The sequence below is a fragment of the Bos grunniens genome, chromosome 2 (assembly GCF_055505025.1).
Source record: "Bos grunniens cultivar Pamir isolate PY7600 chromosome 2, Bosgru_T2T1.0, whole genome shotgun sequence".
Classification (NCBI taxonomy): domain Eukaryota; kingdom Metazoa; phylum Chordata; class Mammalia; order Artiodactyla; family Bovidae; genus Bos; species Bos grunniens.
In genome coordinates this window covers 84,423,876-84,447,217 of record NC_141166.1, presented here as the reverse complement: position 1 = coordinate 84,447,217, position 23,342 = coordinate 84,423,876, and the positions used below count along the sequence as shown (strand labels likewise).

At 38.5% G+C, this 23,342-nt stretch overlaps 1 protein-coding gene across 45 annotated transcripts in view; it reads left to right on the top strand.

Moving 5' to 3' along the window:
• QTMAN (queuosine-tRNA mannosyltransferase) overlaps positions 1–23,342 on the top strand; it is a 457,067-nt gene that overhangs the window by 5,332 nt on the left and 428,393 nt on the right. For 10 of the 45 annotated variants that reach the window (XR_015145763.1, XM_086351432.1, XM_086351597.1 and 7 more), the window contains exon 3: positions 277–338. The exons of the other annotated variants lie outside the window; for them this stretch is intronic. Coding sequence is in view for 5 of the 10 variants with exons in the window: in XM_086351432.1 (XP_086207558.1) it covers positions 314–338 (25 nt within the window). In the remaining 5 variants the exon portion in view is untranslated. The remainder of the gene's footprint in view (positions 1–276; positions 339–23,342) is intronic. 45 annotated transcript variants of the gene reach the window in all.

Here is a 23,342-nt window from a genome sequence, read left to right as displayed (position 1 = left end):
GCCAAAATCTCATACTTTTAATGATGGTGAAGTATATGTGTAATGTAGAGAGGAGGGGGTGGTAATTTTTGTAGTGGTATTTTTAAGTGGACAGTTTACTAATTATGTTGAGGTAAACACTTTACAACTTTTAAGAGGAAAACTTCAATTATCTGAATGAAATGAGGTACATGAAATTAATTCAGATAAGTGAGGGGATCCTTAGTGTAAATGATGCATGTCAAGGGACATGACCTCAATCTTGATTTTTTTTTTTTCTTTCTATATATCTGTCAGCTGGTTTTACATTACTAGATTCTGATTCTTTTTGGTCATGCTGGGAATCATTGATGGAGGAGGTAAGGTTTGCTCTGTAATTTTTTTTTATCTTTGCCACAGAGGGAACCCAGAATATGGTATTCTTTGACAAGTGTAATTGCTCATCTCTTGCCTGTAATGCCTGCCCTTTTAGGTGGTACACCACAGCCTTCCATTTTGTCACCTTCCTGTCAAATGTCAAGTGTGTGTGGGGACTCCTTAAGAATACAATGGGCTTGAAATTAAAGCCACATTCCTCTGTCCAAGCTCAAGATGTTTATATTTCTGCAAGTTCTTAAAACAAGTTGTGAAGGTGAATTGAGCTGGATAAACCTTGATTCTATTCCTTTCCGCCTTGGGGTTTAATATTAAGCAACAGTTTGTACTGTAAGCCCTTGAAATAGAAACAAACATTGGGCCATAACCCTTGACTTTTGCAAATTATAACTTGAAATTAAAATTTTTCTGATTGATTAGAGTTTAGTGTCTTAGGGTAATGATTTCTGCTGCCGTTTACTGAGGTTTGCAGCATTCCTGGGTTCCTGGCATCTGAAAGTTGTGCAATCTGTAGGTAGCCTGTGGCTCTCCTCTAGGCCATTTTTTGTTGTTGTTTTGTTTTGAAACAGAGGTAGGCTTATTTTAGCCACAGAGATGTGTGCTATCTGACACCTCTGTAACTGAATTTTATTTCTTTCTTCAGCATTACTGTAACTGAATTTTATTCCTTTCTTCAACATTACCTATAGATGCTTTACTGAAAGCACCTTAGAACATGGCTTTTTATTTTCAGCATGCACCAGCTTCCTTTTCATATGTTGATCTTTGAGATGCAAGATGATTCATATGTTGATTGCCTTGGTTAGAGTTGTTACGATATCAGCAAGCTCTGTATACAGACCTTGTGAACAATTCCTAGGTCATTGCCTTCTTTAATATATGCAGGCCATGTAGTTAAGAGTTTAGGCTTCAGGGTCAGTCCAGACTGATTTTGACCGTACCATTTGTGAACAACATGTCTTTGGGGGAAGTTAGTTACTTCTCTGGGTTTCAGGTTTTTCATCTATAATACTGAAACAATATCAGCTGAGTGTATTGAGTATTTTTTTTTTTTTTAGGAGAAAGCTTATCAGTATTGATTTATTGTCCTGTTCACAGCTAAGTGTCTAATAATGTGAATTAGTGAACTGTTATCTGGATCATATACTATTTTAAAGGGAAGTAGACTTTGTTCTAGTTTATGACAGAAATAGTCAATTAGCAAGAATTATTAAAATAGAGGCCTTGCTCAGTTGTCTTGTTTAAAACTATGTAAGACTTTTGTAATCATCAGTCTATTTATATGCAAAGGATATGTTGATAATTGGTATAGGAAAGCGGAATGTGTACTGTACTCTTAGGAGTGAGACAGACTTGGATTTAAATATAGATATCTAACAGTTGGGTCACCTTGGGCAGGATACTTTACTTTTTTGATTACAAGTTTCATCTGTAAAATGGTATTAAAGTATAAAGAGTTAAGGAAAAAAGGGATAATAAAAAGGTTGTTAAGACTAATATGAGGTAAGCAAAATACTTAAAGTAAAAGTGAAAGCTGCTTCAGTTCAGTTCAGTTCAGTTCAGTCGCTTAGTCGTGTCCGACTCTTTGCGACCCCATGAATCGCAGCACGCCAGGCCTCCCTGTCCATCACCAACTCCCGGAGTTCACTCAAACTCAAGTGCATCGAGCCGGTGATGCCATCCAGCCATCTCATCCTCTGTCGTCCCCTTCTCCTCCTGCCCACAGTCCCTCCCAGCATCAGGGTCTTTTCCAGTGAGTCAACTCTTCGCATGAGGTGTCCAAAGTATTGGAGTTAAAGCTGCTTAGTAGTGTCCAGCTCTGTGACCCCATGGACTTTACAGTCCATGGAATTCTCCAGGCCACAATACTGGAATGGGTAGCCTTTCCCTTGTCCAGGGGATCTTCCCAGCATTACAGGTGGATTCTTTACCAGCTGAGCCACAAGTAAAGCCAGAATCCATAAATACTGGTAATTATTGACACTTTGGAAGTGTGGCGTTAGTTCTCTGCACTTCAGGCTTCCTCATCTGTGACGTGAAGGTCAGAGAATTGGTAAGAGTTACGAGGATTAAATGACATAATACCTGTCAGAGGTCATTACATGTTAATCACTACTGTTATTTATATTATTATTTCACTTTCAGAACAAATTGGACCAATTTTGAGTTAAAAGGAAATAAGTCATACAGGTATTTACTGTATTTTTTATGTTGGAGGGCATTTACTATGGATTTGAAGATGGCAAGTTATCATTCATTAGCTTTCAGTGTTTTCTTAAGACAGCAGTAGTCCACAAGTTGTGGTGTGTAAGCCTGTTGGTCAGTCACTGGGACCCTTTCAGGGGGATCCATTAGGTTAAAATTATCTTTATGGTAGTAGTAACTTTTTCCTTTTCCACTTTTTACATTTGCTCTGCTGATACTAGTAGTAGGTAGTAGGTAAAATCAGTTCAGTTCAGTTCAGCTGCTCAGTCATGTCCGACTCTTTGTGACGCCATGAATTGCAGCACGCCAGGTCTCCCTGTTCATCCCCAACTCCCGGAGTTCACTTAGTAGGTAAATAGTAAATAGTACTAGGTAAAACTGAATATCTTAGTAGATATTAAATGTCAGTGACACCAGACTCTACTAGTAATCATCATATTCTTCACTGCTATCCATTCATGGTTTAAAAAAAAAAAAACCCAAAACAAAAACTCAAAAAAGCCAATTTTACTTGAGTGTCCTTAATGAAGCACTAAAAATTATTAGTTTTATTAAATTTTGATCCTTGAGTGCATTGTTTTAATATTCTATATATGATGTTTGAGTATTTTATATATGTTTGATATTTCATATGTGATGGTTTTATATTCTGTCTCTATATATGATGAGATAGGAAATACGCAAAAGGCACTTCTGCTGTATATCCAGAGTATTTTATCTCAAGGAAAACCCTTAAGTATTCTTCTGAGTTGCAAGCTGAATTAGCCATATTTTACATGAAATATCATTTTTGCTTGAAAGGTCGAATACCAGACAAACCATGATTATTTAGACCTAGATATCTGGCAGTCATTTTCTTGAAAATGAATAAAGTGATCTTTTGTTCACTTCAGGGAAAAACAGTTGACAATATTTGTTGCTGATGATAAAATTTTAACTTTCTAGGGAAAATTAAAATTTTGGAAATCTTACATCAGCTGCTGTGTTCTTGTCAGCTTCTCAGTACTTAGAGTTTTGCAGTGGGATGGGTGGTGATGTTATGAATGTGAATTTTTGCTGTTGTGTTATATCAGGATCTTCAATGTTTATATAACTCAATGGACATGAACTTGGGCAAAATTCAGGAGAATGTGAGGGACAGGGAGGCCTGGTGTGCTGTAGTCCATGGGTTTGCAAAGAATTGGACATGACTGGGTGACTGAACAACAATAACTCAATGAAACAATATTTTCAAAGTGATCAATATTCCAAAATTATGGTAAAAGACCCTTATAGAAAGCATGTAACAGAATACAGAAAACTTATGTGATATTCAATTTCATATTACAGCTAGCCCACAAACTCTTCTACTTGTCAAGTTTTGGTGTAGTATCAAAGAATATCCATATACTTCCTTTTTTCTCACTGCATACTTGTGTGGGGCTGTTTTCATATAGTTCAGTCAAAGCAGGTATCACAACAGTTTGTATGTAGAAGCAGATAAGAGAATCCAGCTGTCCTCTATTAGGTTAAACATGAAAGAAATTTGCAAAAGTTGTAAAGCTATGTCATTTTTAATGCTAAGGTTTTTTTGTATAGTAATTTTTCAAAAGTATATTCTCATATTAACGTGTCACTAAAATTTTAAAATGAATCACTCAGAGGAAAGCAGAGCATATTTTTGTACAAAATTGGAACTTAATCATTGTCTTGCACATTCTAGAAATGGAAAATAATTTGTTTCATCCAACAGATATTTGTAGAGTATATATGAATAAGCATTTTCCACTCTGCAGGAACTCAGCCTTGATAGAGAGATGAGATAGATGTCTGCATTTTCAGATACTAGCAGTTCACTGAAACAAGTGCTTTAATAAAACATTTATTTAATGTTGCATTTTTTTAAACTAAAAGACTGTAAACTCTAAATGCTATTTTATTACCTGATTTTCTTCCCATTAACACTATAGAGCAACCCTTTTTTTTTCTTGTTAATATTTACATATCTATGATTTCATTTTATAATAGTGAAAAATTGGAAACAGCCTGAGTCCATGGATGGGAGAATCAGCTTAATTGTGTGGTATCTCATATATACATTTTTAAATTGTAAGTCAAGCTTAAAAAATTTAAGATGAATCAGTAGTTAAAATTTTCTCCTTTAATTCTTAATAATAGTAAACACTGATAATTATAACTCATATTAACAAAAAAAACTCTTGGAGTCCTCAATTTTCAATAGTGCACAGAGTCTTGATGCTAGGAAGTTTGGGAACTGTTTAAGGAAATTAGGCTAGATTCATCAAGTGAAAGTTCTAAAGTTGTAATATTTTGCATATTCCTTTGGAATATGGACTGCTTACCTCTAGTTTCTTTTTCTAGTTGTAAGGATATGTCACTGGTTGGCATTCTTGTCATTCTCCAAGCAGGCAGAAGTTTCCTGTGTGTGTTTTTAAAAAAGATTTTCATTTTTATTTAAGATTGATGCTACCTAGATTGTTGCTACTCAGAATTGAGATAATGGTTAATGGTTATTGCATCAGTGTATTCATTCTTGACACCACTCTTTTGGTTGTGAGCTATTCATGCAGTTTTAAGAGCTGTTCACCATGGCAGGTTTCTTCAGGATTGCAGTGAAATCCCCTTTCCTGAAAATAAACTGCCATTTTCTCTGAAGTCTTCACTCTAGGCTAATTTGTCTACTGTAAAGTCTTCCTGACATTTCATAGCTAGTTTTTAGATGGTCAGTCCACAGCTTATGAATGTGTTTGTGAATTAGTTAATTGCAACAATATAATATGCATTAGAGATGGGTTCTATAGTGCCATTAATACTATGGGCATAGCCTTGTTTTGGATTATTAACATCTTTCTGTAGGGAATTATATTCTGACTCCTGGAAGTCTAGCCAAAATCATTACTTCATTGCAGTCCCAGTGGCAAGAGGTCCCCTTTTTTTGCTTGTAATAGAAATAGGAATGCTAAAGCTTTTTTTAAATAATGTTAATTTTTATTGGAGTACAGTTGCTTTACAGTGTTTTAGGTAAAGCTTTAATATAAGCAAGAGAGGCATTCTGAAGCAGTACTTGAGATGCAGGTATCCTTCGGACCCCAGGTGTATATAAAGTGTGGTGAGTAACTCTCAGATGAAGCAGGTATAGAAACTTTGGGCCAACCAGCAATGGTGGAGGGAAAAAGGGAAGGGATGTTCTGGATGCTGCTTGGGAGTGATACTAATAGATACTTTTTTTGTGCCAGTTCCTAAAATAAGGGATGGGTAGTCCTATGTTGGGAGATCCACCTGTATAGAGTCTTTTTGTTGTGTTATACTCCTGTGTTTGGTTATTGTATGAACTGAGCTCAAGAGGTAGAATGACAAGCCCGTTGGTAAGGTTGAAGTCATAGATTTATAGGCCAAAGGTTTGAATGTAGAAGGAAAATAATGAACTCCATGGGCATTCATGATCAGGAAGAAGAATGGAACCCAGGAGGTTGAAGAAGTATGCAAAATGTTCACAAGGGCCCCAAACAAATTCATGTTACCTGTGGCTGCTAGGGCAGGGGTAGAACTGGTAATCGGCTGGCAAATCAAAGAATGGTGTGACTCAGACTACTACCTTAGAGTCTCTGGTAGGAAATACAGACTTTTTAAGAGTGGTGTCCATACAGGGAGCCTATTATGGGAATGGTGGATATATGGCAAAGATGTAGAACCAGGAAACATGGGGATACAGACAAGGACAACTTTGGAGAACTAGAATTTGACCTGAAGTTGAGCTTGTCTTCTTCCTGCCCAAGGGCCTTGTCGGGCCTTTGTATAGAGGCAAGACTGGGCCAAAGTGGGGAGCAGAGTGACCATAGTTGCTCTCTGCACTGGAATGATAGACCTATCGAAGGAGTACTTGTTAAACCAATGGATGGAAGTCAGGCAAAGAAACTGGATTCATATTACCTACCCACTAAATATTCTCTAGGCCAGGGGTCAGCAGACTTCTTTTCAAAGCACCAGGGAGTAAATATTTTAGGATTTATGGTTGATTATGGTCTCTGTTAAGGTGCCATTATAGTGTGAAAGCAGCTAAATACATGAATGAATGAGTAGCTATGTTGCAATGCAGTTTTATTTATGGAGACTGAAATTAGAATTTCATGTAATTTTCACATGTCTCAAAATATTAATCATTAAACATTTTTTTTAAAGTCACTAAAAAATATAAAATCCATTCTTAGATCATGACTATGTAAGAACAGGCAGTGGGCTAAATGTTGGGCCATGGGCTCTGGTTTGCTGATCTCTGTTTTAGGCAAATAAATGACTGTCAGTTGTAATACAGAAAGCTTATTAGCATTACTGAAATAGATGTTCTCCAGGACAATGCTGTTGGTGACACTGTCTTGTTTTATAGGTGGCACTGATGATAAAAATCTGTTCAAGAATTTAGATGTGACATCTGCATCAGGTTCAGATCTCTCAGCTATAAGACAAACTGGATACTTCGTAAAGATTTTCATCTGTTATCCACAGAGAGCCAAAATCCGTTATTGAAATTGTCTGGGTGAACTGCCTGCTGGGTCCAGTGATGCACTAGTAGACAAAGAAGTTGAAAAAGAAGGCTGGCCTATTTGGATTGCTGGCAGAATGTGACACCAATATGGCATCAAGCCCTGCTGTGATTCCAAGGACTTCATGACTGAATAAAGATTTTTTTTTTTTTGAGTGGGGGTGGTTGAAGTAAATTTGGTCTTTTACTTGGGGAGTGTGTAATATATTATCATTCCATAATGGTATATGGTAATTTCTTTGGTAATCAAACCTTAAAGATCCTATTTATGGAAATTAATATAGTTATCACCTTTTAGTATTGGGCTTTCTTACACTAAGGGAAATAATCTAAAGAGAAGTATCTCTTAGCTTAACATCTTTTTTAGCTTAACCTGAAAAACATTTTAAGCATCTCTTTTAGCTTAAACTAAAAAGGTCAAAATAAGGACTGTGATATCATGTGGAAGTTTTTGTTTGGGGAATTTTTGAAATTTTGCTCTCCCCTAGAGTGTGTAAATATGCTTCTATTTGCTTCTGTAACCAGAATTTTTTAGGAAAATATCCTTTTGTGTAGGCTGTTGAACTCAATAGTAAGTAGGAAATCATGCTGTACAGTATTAATGTGCATAGAACATAATATTATAAATTAATACTAACAGCTACTAATAATAAATTAATGTTTTCAGACCTGTTAACTAAATTCACTTAAAATGATTTAATGAGCATGTGTGAACTGGAAATAAACCTATGTATTTTCTAGAACTATTGAATCACAAGAAAACTGGAGCATCAAAGTTCTCTCTGAACCAAACTCAATATTTTATTTGGTTAGAATCCCTGCGTTTGGTATTCATTTGTTTATATCAGTTATTGAAACATAGCTCAGTATTCTTGGGCTTCCCTTGTGTGTCAGCTGGTAAAGAATCTGCCTGCAATGCAGGAGACCTGGGTTCGATCCCTGGATTGGGAAGATCCCCTGGAGAAGGGAAAGGCTATCCACTCCAGTATTCTGGCCTGGAGAATTCCACGCACTGTATAGTCCATGGGGTCTCAATGAGTCGGACACGATTGAGTGACTTTCACTTCATAGAAGATTTGAAAGCAGTGCTGAGAATGAAGTGGGTGGATTCTCTTAAAGTCAAATCCCATTTTTTTCCTCAGTGAGTCTTTTTTTTTTCCATCTAGCATTCAACAAAAATCCTGGCAGCCCAGGATACAAAACATAGATTACATTTTGCGTCATTCATCTACAGAGAAAGATTTTCTCATGACTTAAATGAAACCTCTATTTAAGGTCTATAGCATTCAGTTTGTCAGTGTGACACTGCTGCTACCGCACATTTTTGGTCAGAGTGCGTTGCAGCCAACATAGCCATCCTGCTAGGAAAAAAAATCTGTGGATTGCTGAATAGTGGAAGTTACAGACATCTAATTTACAAGTCAGATTAGCGATCAGAGTCATGCGATAGCTTTATGTGGAGTTGATTTCATTTCATGGATTTTAAGCTATTTTTTCATGGAAGCAATGCCTATAACTCAGAGACAGGTGTGTTGTAGCATTTGAAAGCCTTAAACTTTTGAATCTGTAATGAAAGGAATGTTCTTACAGATATTCAAATCCTAAAACTCAGGGATTTTGAAATAAGATGCTTTGTCATTCATTTATTGTGCCATAATTGAACTCCCCTGCAGATTTTATTTTGGATCATTGTGATTAATATTTGGAAAACTTTCCCATTTTCAAATACAAGGCAGTTTAGGGAAGAGTGTGATTGTGTGTGTGTGTGTGTGTGTTTAAATAAAGCAGCAAAACACTTACTTTATAAATAAGTTATATTTAATAAGAAATATGTGAATTTAACATTGGTAGACCAAATTGGGAATTCTGTTGTTGTCTCCTGGAAACCTTCCACAATGAGGAGTAGACAATAAATAGATCCCTTTATAGATTGCAGTTACTATGTTTTCCTAAAGTAAACTTTTTTCAAAATATACAGGCGAATTCATAGCTATAGCTTGATGTGTGTGTGTGTTCAGTCACTAATTTGTGTGTGTGTGTGCCCAGTTGTGTCTGACTTTTTGTGACCCCATGGACTATAGCCCACGAGGCTCCTCTGTCCATGTTTTTCAGGCAGCAATACAGGAGTGGGTTGCTGTGTCCTCCTCCAGGGGATTTTCCCAACACAGGGATCGAACACATAGCTTGATGTGTGTATATGTTCAGTTGCTAAGTCATGTCTAACTGTTTGTGACGCCATTGACTGTAACCTGCCACTCTCCTCTGTCCATGGAATTTTCCAGGCAGAAATATTGGAGTGAGTTACTATTTCCTCCTCCAGGTGATCTTCCTGAACCAGGGATCGAACCCACAACTCTTGCATCTCATGTATTGGCAGGCAGATTCTTTATTGCTGAGCCAGCTGGGAAGCCATATAGTTTGATAGGTTACAGTTACTCTTATTTCACCTGTACTTATTGAAATAGAGAAGACATCTCATAGAAGTGAGTATTTAGTTCATTGCAGAAAGGAAGTGCTATTTATTGGGCTTTGAGGACAATTGCAGACAAGAATCTGTGTTAATTTTTAGATGGTTCTTAGGCCAGTAAGCCATAGTTAGAACCAGACATGGAACAACAGACTGGTTCCAAATCGGGAAAGGAGTACGTCAAGGCTGTATATTGTCATCCTGCTTATTTAACTTCTATGCAGAGTACATCATGAGAAACGCTGGGCTGGAAGAAACACAAGCTGGAATCAAGATTGCCAGGAGAAATATCAATAACCTCAGATATGCAGATGACACCACCCTTATGGCAGAAAGCAAAGAAGAGCTAAAGAGCCTCTTGATGAAAGAGGAGAGTAAAAAAGTTGGCTTAAAACTCAACATTCAGAAAACGAAGATCATGGCATCTGGTCTCATCACTTCATGGGAAATAGATGGGGAAACAGGGGAAACAGTGGCTGACTTTATTTTTTTGGGCTCCAAAATCACTGCAGATGGTGATTGTGGCCATGAAATTAAAAGACGCTTACTCCTTGGAAGAAAAGTTATGACCAACCTAGACAGCATATTAAAATGCAGAGACATTACTTTGCCAACAAAGGTCTGTTTAGTCAAAGCTATGGTTTTTCCAGTAGTCATGTATGGATATGAGAGTTGGACTATAAAGAAAACTGAGCACCGAAGAATTGATGCTTTTGAACTGTGGTGTTGGAGAAGACTCTTGAGAGTCCCTTGGACAGCAAGGAGATCCAGCCGGTCCACCCCAAAGGAAATGAATGAGTCCTGAATATTCGTTGGAAGGACTGATGTTGAAGCTGAAATTCCAATACTTTGGCTACCTGATGTGAAGAACTGACTCATTGGAAAAGACCCTGATGCTGAGAAAGATTGAAGGCAGGAGGAGAAGGGTACGAAAAAGGATGAGATGATTGGATGGCATCACTGACTTGATGGATATGCGTTTGAGTAAACTGTGGGAGTTGGTGATGGACAGGGAGCCCTGGTGTGCTGCAATTCATGAGTTCGCAAATAGTCGGATACGACTGAGTGACTGAACTGAATTGAACTGAAGCATCCTTATATTCTAAAGAGTACTGTGGGGCTTAGTAAAAGAAGAAGATTGTGGCATCCACTCCCCATAACATAAGTGAAATTAGAAAAGGGGTTTTAAAGATGTCATTCAGGGTCTTCTCTTGGAGTCTAGTGGTTAAGAATCTGCCTGCAACGTAGAGGACACTGGTTAGATCCCTGGTCTGGGAATATCCCGTATGACACGCAGCAGCTAAGCATATGGGCCACAACTACTGAAGCCCACACGCTTTAGAGCCTGTGCTGTGTAACAAGCCACTACAATGAGAGGCCTGCACGCTGCAAAGCCTGCAACTAGAGAGTGGCCCCGTCCCTGCTCGCAGCAGCTAGAGAAAGCCCGCACCCAGCCACAAAGGCCCAGCACAGTCCTCCCCCACAAAGTGTCATTCAAGGGAAGAATTGTTACTCTAGTGGAGAGTTGGTTATATGACATTTCCCTGTTTCTTGCCCAAAGGCCCTTTTATTTCCAGCCCAGGATTTGGGTATATCTTCCAGAAAGGTAAATTGGTATTTAATTTCTTGTCCGGGTGTTTAATCAGCTTCAGAACCTTGTTTATTGATACTGCAGTAGCACCTTCTGCAGACTTCTTGAGAGATCATGGCATACATTTCCTAGAGTTCAGGGCCCTTCCTTAACTGACTCATTTCTGGAGGGGAGGAGAATAAGTGGAGCTAGTTATTTGGCATGTTGAGTGAGAGGGCAGTAGTGGGAAGAGCTGGTATTTGCATCTAGTGTGGTGAGCAGGCATAAGTTTTTTTGGGTGCCATGGGAAGTAACCAGGCTTGAGGTAATCTTGATGGCTCCTGGGAAGGTGGAGTGCTTGCCCTATAAGGGGATTTTGGGTAGGATGGTAAGAGGCCAGCTGTAGAGTGCACCCCCAACACCAGGGAACTATTCAGGGTGGGAGGCTTCTTGAAATTTAAGGCCCCCCTTCTGTGAAGACCTGAAACGTGCTGTCCAAGTTGGGCTTTGAGAATGAGAGGAGATAGCTGTCATAATTACATAAGCATAGCAGATGATCTTACTTCATGGCTATCAAGTAAGCCCCCATTAAAGTAGGCATGTGGGACACTTGTCCCTCTCCTATTCTGATCTGGCAGAACCAGGAAGTGAAAAAGGAAGTGGAGAAAAGTGAAAGAACCAGTAAGGATTTTGAAAGAAACTGATTATGTTCTTGCCTGGCTTGGCTGAGGTTAGTATATGGATACTCTGAATAAGATATGAAACTTAAGGTATAAATTAGACTAGATTATATTTTGCAATATTTGAAAATGACTGAGTCATTTTATCTGGAATGTTACAGAGAGATGGGGAAGTGAGACCCAAAAGTGCATGTTTGAAGTGATGAAATTAGAGCATATATCCCACTGAGTTCAGTGTATTTGATTGTTTTCTTTGATAGGATTTTAATTTAGTTGAACAAACCTTTAAGTAAGGTACCTACAATTTCATATGTAGGGTACTCAGGTAAGCATTTTAGGTAGATTTTCTGTCCTCAAGCGGTTTCTGTTTTAGTGTAGAGGTAAACTTAATCCGTGGCAGAGCGACATGGGTGCTCTGGACCTATAAGTGGCAATGCTCTGGGAATATGGAACTGAAAACCACTGGGGTTCAGGGCAGGCTTTGGAGGAGGCTGAGTTTGGGCTGGGCCTTGAAGGAAGAGGGTGGTAACAGCTGCGAAGAGGGACATACTAGCATGAGGAAATAGTCAAAGGCATGGGATTGGAAATGAATAGATGACTGGGAGAGAAGAATGCTCATCCACACTGAAAATGTTACTATTTTAAAGAAATGGTTTCAATCACCAGTTTGCCCATGTTAACAAATTCCAGTTGAGGTTTGATTCTTTTACATGCCATTTTGTATTTCGTTAACATTACGCAAAGTATTTCTGTTATAAGATACAGTGTAGAAATGTTACTCACTTTAGAACTTAGATGGTTATAAGCATAAAAACCAAACTTCTAATCACAAAGTCTATTACTTTCCTTGATTTAAAACAGTAAAACGTAGAGAAGATGATGATTTTTACATATGATCTTAAGCATTTGGCAGTGCAGTTAGTTTCGTAACAAGTGATTGTTTTTTAAAGCCTTCCCAGAATAAGAATGAGTATCTTGATGCTAGTGTCACTTTTAAATAGCTATAGCTCCAGGAATGTGTCTGTTCACGTTGTTATCTTAAATACACACCTTATCTATCCATATTGCTGTACTTCAGATGTGAAAGTAAAAATAAAGGTGTGAAGTGCCTAGCAGACTTGCATGGATTTATGTAAATCAGAAAGCACATGATCCATTAGTACTAAGGCCCTAATGTATTCAGTTCAAGTATGGATTCTTTCCTAAAGTTTTACACACACACACATACACACACACACACACACCATGATACCCAGGGATTAACTTTGCCCCCCCCCCAAAAAAAAAAAAGATTTTTTTTTTTCCTCTGAACTCCAGACACGTAACTAATTGATTTATGATATTTCCATATGCATATTTAAATCTAAAATGTGCAAAAACTGAATTTATCTTTTCATCCAAACTTGTTTCATCTTCAGTCTTTCTCATCTAAGTAAATGACAGCCCCATCCCTGTTACTTAGATCATGAACCTTGAAGTCATCTATGACTCTTCTCTCTCATATCTACAGCTTATCTGTCTATAATTTATGTTGGATCTTCATCAAAATACATCTAGAATCTGAATCTGACCACCTCTCCCCACATCCACTACTACCTGGTCAGCCTGTTGTCATCTCTTACTTGGATTCTTTTAATAGTCTCCTAACTGGTCTCATGTGAGAATTGGACTACAAAGAAAGCTGAGTGATGAAGAATTGATGCTTTTGAACTGTGGTGTTGGAGAAGACTCTTGAGAGTCCCTTGGACTGCAAGGAGATCCAACCAGTCCATCCTAAAGGAAATCAGTCCTGAATATTCACTGGAAGGACTGATGCTGAAGCTGAAACTCCAATACTTTGGCCACCTGATGCGAAGAACTGACTTATGGGAAAAGGCTCTGATGCTGGGAAAGATTGAAAGCAGGAGGAGAAGGGGACGATAGAGGATGAGGTGGTTGGATGGCATCACTGACTTGATTGACATGAGTTTGAGCAAGCTCCCAGAGATGGTGATGGACAGGGAAGCCTGGCCTGCTGCAGTCCATGAGGTCACAGATAGTTGGATGTGACTGAGCTACCGAACTAACTAGTCTCCTAGCTTCCTCTTATAATCCCCAACTCAGTGTGTATCCTAGCACTTTGGTCTAGTCTCAGTGCAGTCAGTAGCCAAAAGAATCAGTTAAAACCTAAGTCAGATGTTGTCTTTGTTCATGTCACAACTTTGTTTCCTTTCTTATTTACTGTAAAAACTAAAGTCTTTCTAGTAGCTTATAAGGCTCTATATGATCTTCCTCCATCTGCAATCTCAGCTTTTGACTGTGTTTACTACCCTCCATTCACTGTTATTCCTGGAATAGCTGCCCTCAGGGCCTTTGCACTTGATCTTCCCCCTAGATAACCACTTAGCTTATTCCCTAACTTTTCTTGGGTCTTTACAAAAAAGATCTTCATGACCCAGAAAATCACGATGGTGTGATCACTGACCTAGAGCCAGACATCCTGGAATGTGAAGTCAAGTGGGCCTTAGAAAGCATCACTATGAACAAAGCTAGTGGAGGTGATGGAATTCCAGTTGAGCTATATCAAATCCTGAAAGATGATGCTGTGAAAGTGCTGCACTCAGTATGCCAGCAAATTTGGAAAAGTTAGCAGTGGCCACAGGACTGGAAAAGGTCAGTTTTCATTCCAATCCCAAAGAAAGGCAATGCCAACGAATGCTCAAACTACCGCACAATTGCACTCATCTCACATGCTAGTAAAGTAATGCTCAAAATTCTCCAAGCCAGGCTTCAGCAATACGTGGACCATGAACTTCCTGATGTTCAAGCTGGTTTTAGAAAAGGCAGAGGAACCAGACATCAAATTGCCAACATCCGCTGGATCATGGAAAAAGCAAGAGAGTTCCAGAAGAACATCTATTTCTGCTTTATTGACTATGCCAAAGCCTTTGACTGTGTGGATCACAATAAACTGTGGAAAATTCTGAAAGAGATGGGAATACCAGACCACCTGATCTGCCTCTTGAGAAATTTGTATGCAGGTCAGGAAGCAACAGTTAGAACTGGACATGGAACAACAGACTGGTTCAAAATAGGAAAAGGTGTACGTCAAGGCTATATATTGTCACCCTGCTTATTTAACTTACATGCAGAGTACATCATGAGAAACACTGGACTGGAAGAAACACAAGCTGGAATCAAGATTGCTGGGAGAAATATCAATAACCTCAGATATGCAGATGATACTACCCTTATGGCAGAAAGTGAAGAGGAACTAAAGAGCCTCTTGATGAAAGTGAAAGTGAAAAAGTTGGCTTAAAGCTCAACATTCAGAAAACGAAGATCATGGCATCTGGTCCCATCACTTCATGGGAAATAGATGGGGGAACAGTGGAAACAGTGTCAGACTTTATTTTTGGAGGCTCCAAAATCACTGCAGATGGTGACTGCAGCCATGAAATTAAAAGACGCTTACTTCTTGGAAGGAAAGTTATGACCAACCTAGATAGCATATTGAAAAGCAGAGACATTACTTTGCCAACAAAGGTTCGTCTAGTCAAGGCTATGGTTTTTCCAGTGGTCATGTATGGATGTGAGAGTTGGACTCTGAAGAAGGCTGAGCGCCGAAGAATTGATGCTTTTGAACTGTGGTGTTGGAGAAGACTCTTGAGAGTCCCTTGGACTGCAAGGAGATCCAACCAGTCCATTCTGAAGGAGATCAGCCCTGGGATTTCTTTGGAAGGAATGATGCTAAAGCTGAAACTCCAGTACTTTGGCCACCTCATGCGAAGAGTTGACTCATTGGAAAAGACTCTGATGCTGGGAGGGATTGGGAGCAGGAGGAGAAGGGGACGACAGAGGATGAGATGGCTGGATGGCATCACTGACTCGTTGGACGTGAGTCTGGGTGAACTCCGGGAGTTGGTGATGGACAGGGAGGCCTGGCGTGCTGCGATTCATGGGGTCGCAAAGAGTCGGACACGACTGAGTGACTGTTCTGATCTGATCTGAAGCTACCATGAATGCTCATGTTCAGGTCTTTGTGTCTTATGGTTTAACTTTTTGTGGTTAGATACCCAGGAATAGAAGTCTAGTGACGTATGATAAGTGTGTGATTAACTTCGTAAGAAACTGTCAAATTGTTTTCAAAGTAATTGTACCGTATTCTTTCAAGTGTATGAAAGTTCTCCTTGCTCCACGTTCTGGCCAGCACCTGATGCTATCATTCTTTAAAATTTTGACATTCTAGTGGGGTGCATGGTGGTGTCTCATTGTGGTTTTAATTTGCATTTGTTTGTTTACCAGTGGCATTGATCTTTTCATGTCCTTATTGACCATTTGTTTAATCTTCTGTGAAATATTTGTTTAAATCTTTTGCCCATTAAAAAAATTAGATTGTATGTTTTCTTGAAATTTCTGGTCTGTAGATTGCCCTTTTCTTTCATTAATGGTGTCTTTTGAAGAACAGAAGTTTTAATTTTTGAATATATCCATTTTATCAGTGTTTTCTCCTTCCCTTCCTTGTGTGGTTCTAAGAAATCTTCGATTAACTCTAGGTTATAAGGATTTTAGCATATATTTTCTTCTAAAGGTGTAATATAATAGTTTCAGCTGTTGCATTCAGTCTCTGGCCCATTTTGAGTTAAGTTTTGTGTAGAGTTTGAGGTAAGGATCAAGGTCCATTCTTTTTCAAATTTAGTTTTCCAAGGACCAGTTGTGGAAAAAACTCTCTCTTCTCCCTTGTCTTATCTTGAAGCTTTTGTTGAAAATCAACTAATCATATATTTCTGAATCTTTTCCTTGACTCTTTTATATGTTAACCTATATGTCTATCATGTCAGCACCATACTGATTCATACCATGTTGAAGTATGTGTGATATAAGTTGTTCAGCTTTGTTCTTTTTAAAAGTTTAGGCCCTCTAAATCCTTTTCACTCCTGTGTCCTTGAAGCTGTTTTATTTTAAATTTATTTCTATTTGTTCTTGTTACTCACAAAAGGGAGTTTTAATATCTAACCTTGGCACTTAGGGCCCTCTCCAGTTAGACTTTAGTCTGCTTTTTCTGTCTTTATTTTCTACTTTTTTAATACCTAACAAATACTCTAGGGTCTTGGTCAGTATTCCTACATTTATTTCTTTTTCTTTGGTAACACTCTTTCCTTTGCTCAAAGCCCTTCTTCACCTCTCCCTGTTAAAATCCGAATCATTCTTCAGAGTCTCGTTTCTTTATGGTGGTGCTTTTCTTACTAGGATACTACAATCTTTTAAGTATTTGTCAAATCCTCCTTATTACATTGTAAGCTCATTGAATTCTTTATTCATCTTTGATTCTCCCATAGTGCCTGACTAGCCCAGAACCTGACACATAGTTGATGTTCTTTAAGTATTTCTTGAACATGTACATAAGTAATCTTTAAACTAGAAAACCTTTAGGGCACCTTAACGTATTAGCTCTCCAGTGTGGCTTGTTGAGTGACTATATCTAAGACTGTTCTACCTGCAGCCAGCCAGGCTCCTCTCCGTGGGATTCTCCAGGCAGGAATACTAGAGTGGTTTGCCATTTCCTTCTCCAGGGCATCTTCCTCACCCAGGGATCGAACCCAGGTCTCCTGTGTCTCCTGCTTTGCTGGTGGATCCTTTACTGCTGAGCCCCTGGGGAAGCCCCTGCAGGCATCGTGCTGCCTCGCAGAGATCTTTTTGCATGGCTATAGTTTTAAAGTAGGAAACAGAAAGAAATAGAGGGGCTCTTACTTCTTCTAAATGGTGTTCACTCAGTACAGTCAGGGAGGGGGTGGAGTTAAGGGCGGCTGTGGGAGTTGGGGGGGTTTGCTGTAGGCAGTTACTCATCCTCTGTTATAATCCATACCTTTCTCTCTCAACTTTTATGCGAGTCCTTTAACTTTACCTTTGTTGGTCAGCGTGATAGTTACTATTTCTGTCAGCAAGGGTGAACCAACTAAGCCCTCAGTGACCTGTATACAAATGGTAAACACATGAGTATTTTCTGTATGCTGTAAGTGTGGAGATGGGTATCATGAACAGAGGAGGATCACTTGGGTGTCTGATTGCCCTTTTAGGTTTTCATAGGCCTATATCTCTTGCCTGGAAAATCCCATGGATGGACGGGCCTGGTGGGCTGCAGTCCATGGGGTCGCTAGGAGTTGGACACGACTGAAGCGACTTAGCAGCAGCAGCAGCAGCAGCAGGCCTATATCTAGGTGTATAAATTAGGGAGGACCAAATGTGCTTTGCTTAGCCCAATGTTCGCTCACTGAGCAGTCTATTTTCAGATAGTTCTTCAGATAGTGAAAGTCATCCGTCATTGCTTAATTTTATGTACTCTAACACTTATTTATACCTGCTGTCATTTGTTGAGATCATCCCCTCAAAAAACATTTTCTTGAGGACCCATGATGTGTTGAGTGCTAGTGCTGGCACTAAAAGGATAAAAAAAGACATGCGTCCTGAAGGAGTGGAACTTTGAGTTGACATATCAGTATTCAACAGATACTGCTATATCCCAAGGAAGTGCTGTAGCATATACAGAGTTGTGGCAAGCTAATTTTGTGATCTTTGAATCCCTTTATTACATAGAGGATATCAAAAGAGGGAGAGATTTCATTAGGCAAATTCAGAGTGTCATTGAAGTGCTGTGTGTTTTAGCCCTACCTCTTACAAGATAGGCATCAGAATACTTCATGAAGCTTAGTGAGAGGAGTTCACCTGTAGTACATGGTCTGAGGTCACAAAGGACTGATTCTTGACTCATGCCTGAGAAAGCATAAGGGTTGTTTGGCAATTGGGCTGGGTTTGAGAAATAATTGCGCTGCTCTCTTCCTGGTGGATCAGGTGGTAAAAAGTCTGCCTGCAATGCAGGAGACCCAGGTTTGATCCCTGGAGAAGGGAATGGCAACCTACTCCAGTATCTTTGGCTGGAGAATTCTATGGACAGAAGATCCTGGCAGGCTACAGTCCATGGGTTCGCAGAGTCAGATATGACTTAGCGACTAACACACACTTTTCTCCCAGCAGGTCAGAAGTGTATGTATGTATCACAGAATATGACTATCACCCTGGTGTTATTTGAAAAGGAATCCTTCCCAAGAAAGTTTACTGCCAGGGAAGGAAGATCCTCGCAGTAAGGAATTGGATGTATGGCCAGAGGTCAGAAACTGAGGGGACACTGAGAGGGAGCTGTTACGTTAGCCAAGGGAGAGCACCATCCCTGGCAGAGTCTTGTACTTGGAGGATCATACTCATAGATGAATGCATAGACTCTTCCCAAGAGAAGGAAAATCAGCATTAAACACTTGCCATCTTCATATAACATTGGGTCTTGTTGGTACAGTAGCAGTCAAGTAAGAACTATACTGTTACGCCTGACCCCTCCTCCCCTCCCTGTCTTTGATCTGGGTGGGCTCAGAAAACTTGAAAGACGGCAGAAGAGAAACTTGTGAGAAGAGAAGGCTCTTGTTCCTTCCCTCCCTGACTAACAATGGCCAGCTCTGCAGGCCCTAGCTGAAAAGGTAACATAAGTTTTAGTGTTTACTGTACTTTGGAGTTCTGACTGTTATTTGGATATAGTCTTTAAACTTTGAAAAATTTTAAGCTTATATAACTGTTGAAATAATTATCTAGTAAGCACCTCATACCTTTTACCAGTCAGTAATATTTGGCTACAAGTATATATACAGCATAATTTTTTTGGCCGGTGGAGTGGGCCTGAACCGTTTGAAAATGACACTTTACTCCTAAATAGTTTAACTTTTCTATTTTAAAAATTAAAATATTCTCCTACACAATGCATTGTCACACCCAATAATTTACTATTGATATGATAATGTTATATAGTCCGTAGTCCATATTCAAATTTCCCCAGTTGTCTGCCTGAGACTAGTTATTTTAAATTACTGAACTGAGACTTACCATTTCAAGTCATCATATGATTTTCTGTAACGTCTTAGTGACAAGAAAGTCATGAGAATTACGAGTTTTTTCTCTAGGGCAGAGGTTGTTTTACTGCTGAATGTGTTTAATGGACCAGTAAGAGACAAAAATAAAGTTTTTGCATGAAACCTGCTGTTTCTGCATGGTCAACATGTTGAGTACACTTTTAAAAGTGTATCTCAATTCAGTGTGCTTTTGAATGTTCAAGAGTAGATTTCCTATAGATGAAATAAAATTGTCAGGGTGCTGATAATCGTTGTCAAGGTGATATGGTACATTAAAGTCTTTACTGCTCTGTGTGTTTGCAGATTTTCATAATAAAAAAGGAGTTTTAGGGTGTTGTGCCTTCTAATATATAGATTTGGGGTACTAGAAAATCATGTAATGTGTTGTTTTTATGCTGAGAAAATCAGGCATTAGGCTAAATCTTTTACATGTTCCATATTCACATTCTGGGATCTCCAAGGTAAATTTTATTTATTTCATTGAAAAATAATCACTCTTTGGAGTTCATTACTTGGTAGGAAGGTTTCCCTTCATCTTTTCCTTAGATTGTCATTTCTTTCTGAAGTGGAGGAGGGACTGAGCCCAGGACTGGTACTAATAATGGAGTGGATGACCTGGGTGAAAGTTCATGTTGGGTCCAGAATTGAAGCTAAAAGTTATTAGAAGCAGGGTTGAGTCTAAGGGATTTCAACATAGTGCAGTGCTGGCTCTAATTCAGATTTATCAGGTAACACAGAGTTCTGAATAAGATGACGGTGGGTAATTTCTCCCAATTAAGGATAAAATAGTCCTAAAACTTAGTGTTTTGCTTTGTTAGAATTTGTTTGGAATTTCAAATATTTTGTATATTAGCCATAGTGATAGATTTGGTGTGGATAGAATTTTTTTGTACTTTTAATCTAATTTTGTTCGCACATTCTTAATACTAAAGTAGGATCTCGTAACTTTGTCTTGAAAAACCACTTTTGATGGAAGTCAGTAAAATACCACTGTCTCTATACATTATATACATCAGTGATTCTGAGTGTTAAATACCATGTACGTCTTTTTGTTTAGTATATTTTATAAAGGTTTTTAAGAATGAATAGTTAAAAGGAATTGCACTGATAATTGAGATGATTGTTGTTGACCTTTGTAAGAAGGACAATTTAGTTATCAACGTTCAGTGTTTCTTAGCAACAGAGAGTATCCCTATGCTGGGCATTTTCATATATTTCTTATAAACACATATTTGGAAATATTTTATATGACCTGATGGTTGTCCATCTGTCCTAAATCTTTCACTGCTTCTTAACTAAATGCCCTAATTAGACTTCACATTCATACAATAAATTCTTTCAGCTTAATAACCCACTGTTTGACTTGAGAATCATTTGGCTTGTCAGAATCTTAAAAGAATTCTGAGAAACAAATTTTTTGTGTGTATTGTGAAGCTAAAAGTTACTGAAAATGTGTTATATTTTCATAATAAAACAAGTATAAAAGATTCTCTTGGGAGCTAGCTGTTTTCTTATTGTCCTTGGCCTCTAGGGAGATAGTTTAATCACTTGTGATAAAGAAATAGCTTGATTATATTTTGGTAAGTTGACTTGTATTCAGTTTAGATCATAATTTATGAAAATGCTAGGTTCATAGGGAATGTTGTATTCATTCATCCATTCAACAAATATTTATTGAGCACTTACAATGTGCCAGACTCTGTGACAGGCCCTAGGGATACAGTGGTGAGCAAAAACATGGGGTCTCTGTTTTCTGGAAAAGAACTGTGGTTGTCAGAGAGCATAATCTGGTCAGGTAGGGATGACTTCCCCAAGGAAGTGTTTCTTAGCTGCTATGTGAAGAGCATTCCCGTAGGAGCAGCAAGTGCAGTGGACACCACCGAGCGCACTGAGGACCTGTCAGAAGGCTGGGGAAGCTGGAGCCCAGAGTGCGTGCGTGCCCATGAAATGAGGCTAGAGAGGTAATTGGTTTTGAGAAAGGACTTCATTCTTTGTAGCTGTTTTATGAAATCAGTAGTCATTATATTGACTTCTGTGTATCTCTTTTAAGATATAAACTATGTTTTCACATATTCACAGATCTGAACCCTAAGCTTAACCCTTAGAATTCATTTTTTAATAGTAATCCATTTTGAATGGCCATCTCCTGCTTGAATATACAGGTATACTTCTTTTTATTGTACTTCTTTTTCTTGTGTGTTGCAGACACTATGCTTTTTAACAAGTTGAAGATTTGTGGCAACCCTGTAGTGTCAGATGATGGTTAGTATTTTTTAGCAAAGCACTTTTTTTTGGCTCTTTTTGGTTTTGAACTTTTTATTTTGTATTAGATTATAGCTGATTAACAGTGTTGTGATAGTTTCAGGTGAACAGCAAATGGAATCAGCCATATATACACATGTATCCATTCTCCCCCAAGACCCCCTCCCATCCAGGCTGCCACATAACACTGAGCAGAGGAGCAAAGTACTTTTAAATTAAGATATGTAACATTATTATTTTTTTTAGACATAACACTATTGTATACAGTAGACTACAGTATAGCATTAATGTAACTTTTATGTACTCTAGGAAACCAGTAAATTTGTTTGGCTCACTTTATTGCCATATTTGCTGTATTGTAATGGTCTGGAACTGAACCTACAAAGATCTCCAAGGTATGTCTGTACCTAGCCCAGTGCCAGCTTCATTTTCAGATACCTTTAGTTATTAGAGAGTTCTTTCTTATGTGAAGCCAGAATTTTGTTTTCTAATCACTGATCCTAGTTCTCTCAGGCATAATGAACAAGTGTAGTTTGTTTTTAGGTGTATTCAAATATGTGAAAGTTATTCGTATATAGCTGTAGAGCTTTTTTTCTAGACTTTTTCCCCCTTAATATGTGAAAATTTTCAAATATATACAAAAGGAGACAGACTAGTAGAATGAAACATCCTTCCTGCCCTACTCTGCTTGTACTCATTGCCCATCTTCAACAATTATCAACTCATGGCTTTATTTGAAAGACAGATACTTAATTTTTTTTTTCACAGTGTGGTACCAGTTGCTGAAGTTTTAGAACAGGATCTGACAGTTTCTGGCCTTAAGGAGCTCACATTCCAATGGAGAAGAAAATGAGAAAATCAGTCAAAATAGTACACCATGATACATACAGTCATCTAATTTGTAAGAGAGTTAAAGGATTATGAACAAGAAGTACAGGAACCCTATCCTATTGGTAGGTAGGAACTGGGGTGGAGATTAGTATACAGATTTAGGCTGTGGTCTTGAAGAAAGTGAGCAAGGTAAGTCAAAGTTCATCAGATTTTAAGAAAGTCTAAAATAACCTCCCCTGCCCCCACTTCATTGCTATGTAAAATCTTGTCTGTCTGTACTCAAGTAGGTATTTCTCTGGAAAGGGCCCTTAGTCTTCATCAGACCTCAGAGGTACATGATACAAAATAGGGCCATTAAATTGTCCCTTATGAAAGAACTGGATTTGGTAATGGTTAAGGATTTCTTAATGGTCAACTTAAACTTTCATGAGAGTTGAAAAGCCAAGAGACTTGGAGACATATTTAGTCCACTACGAGTAATGTTTATTATTGCAAATAGGAA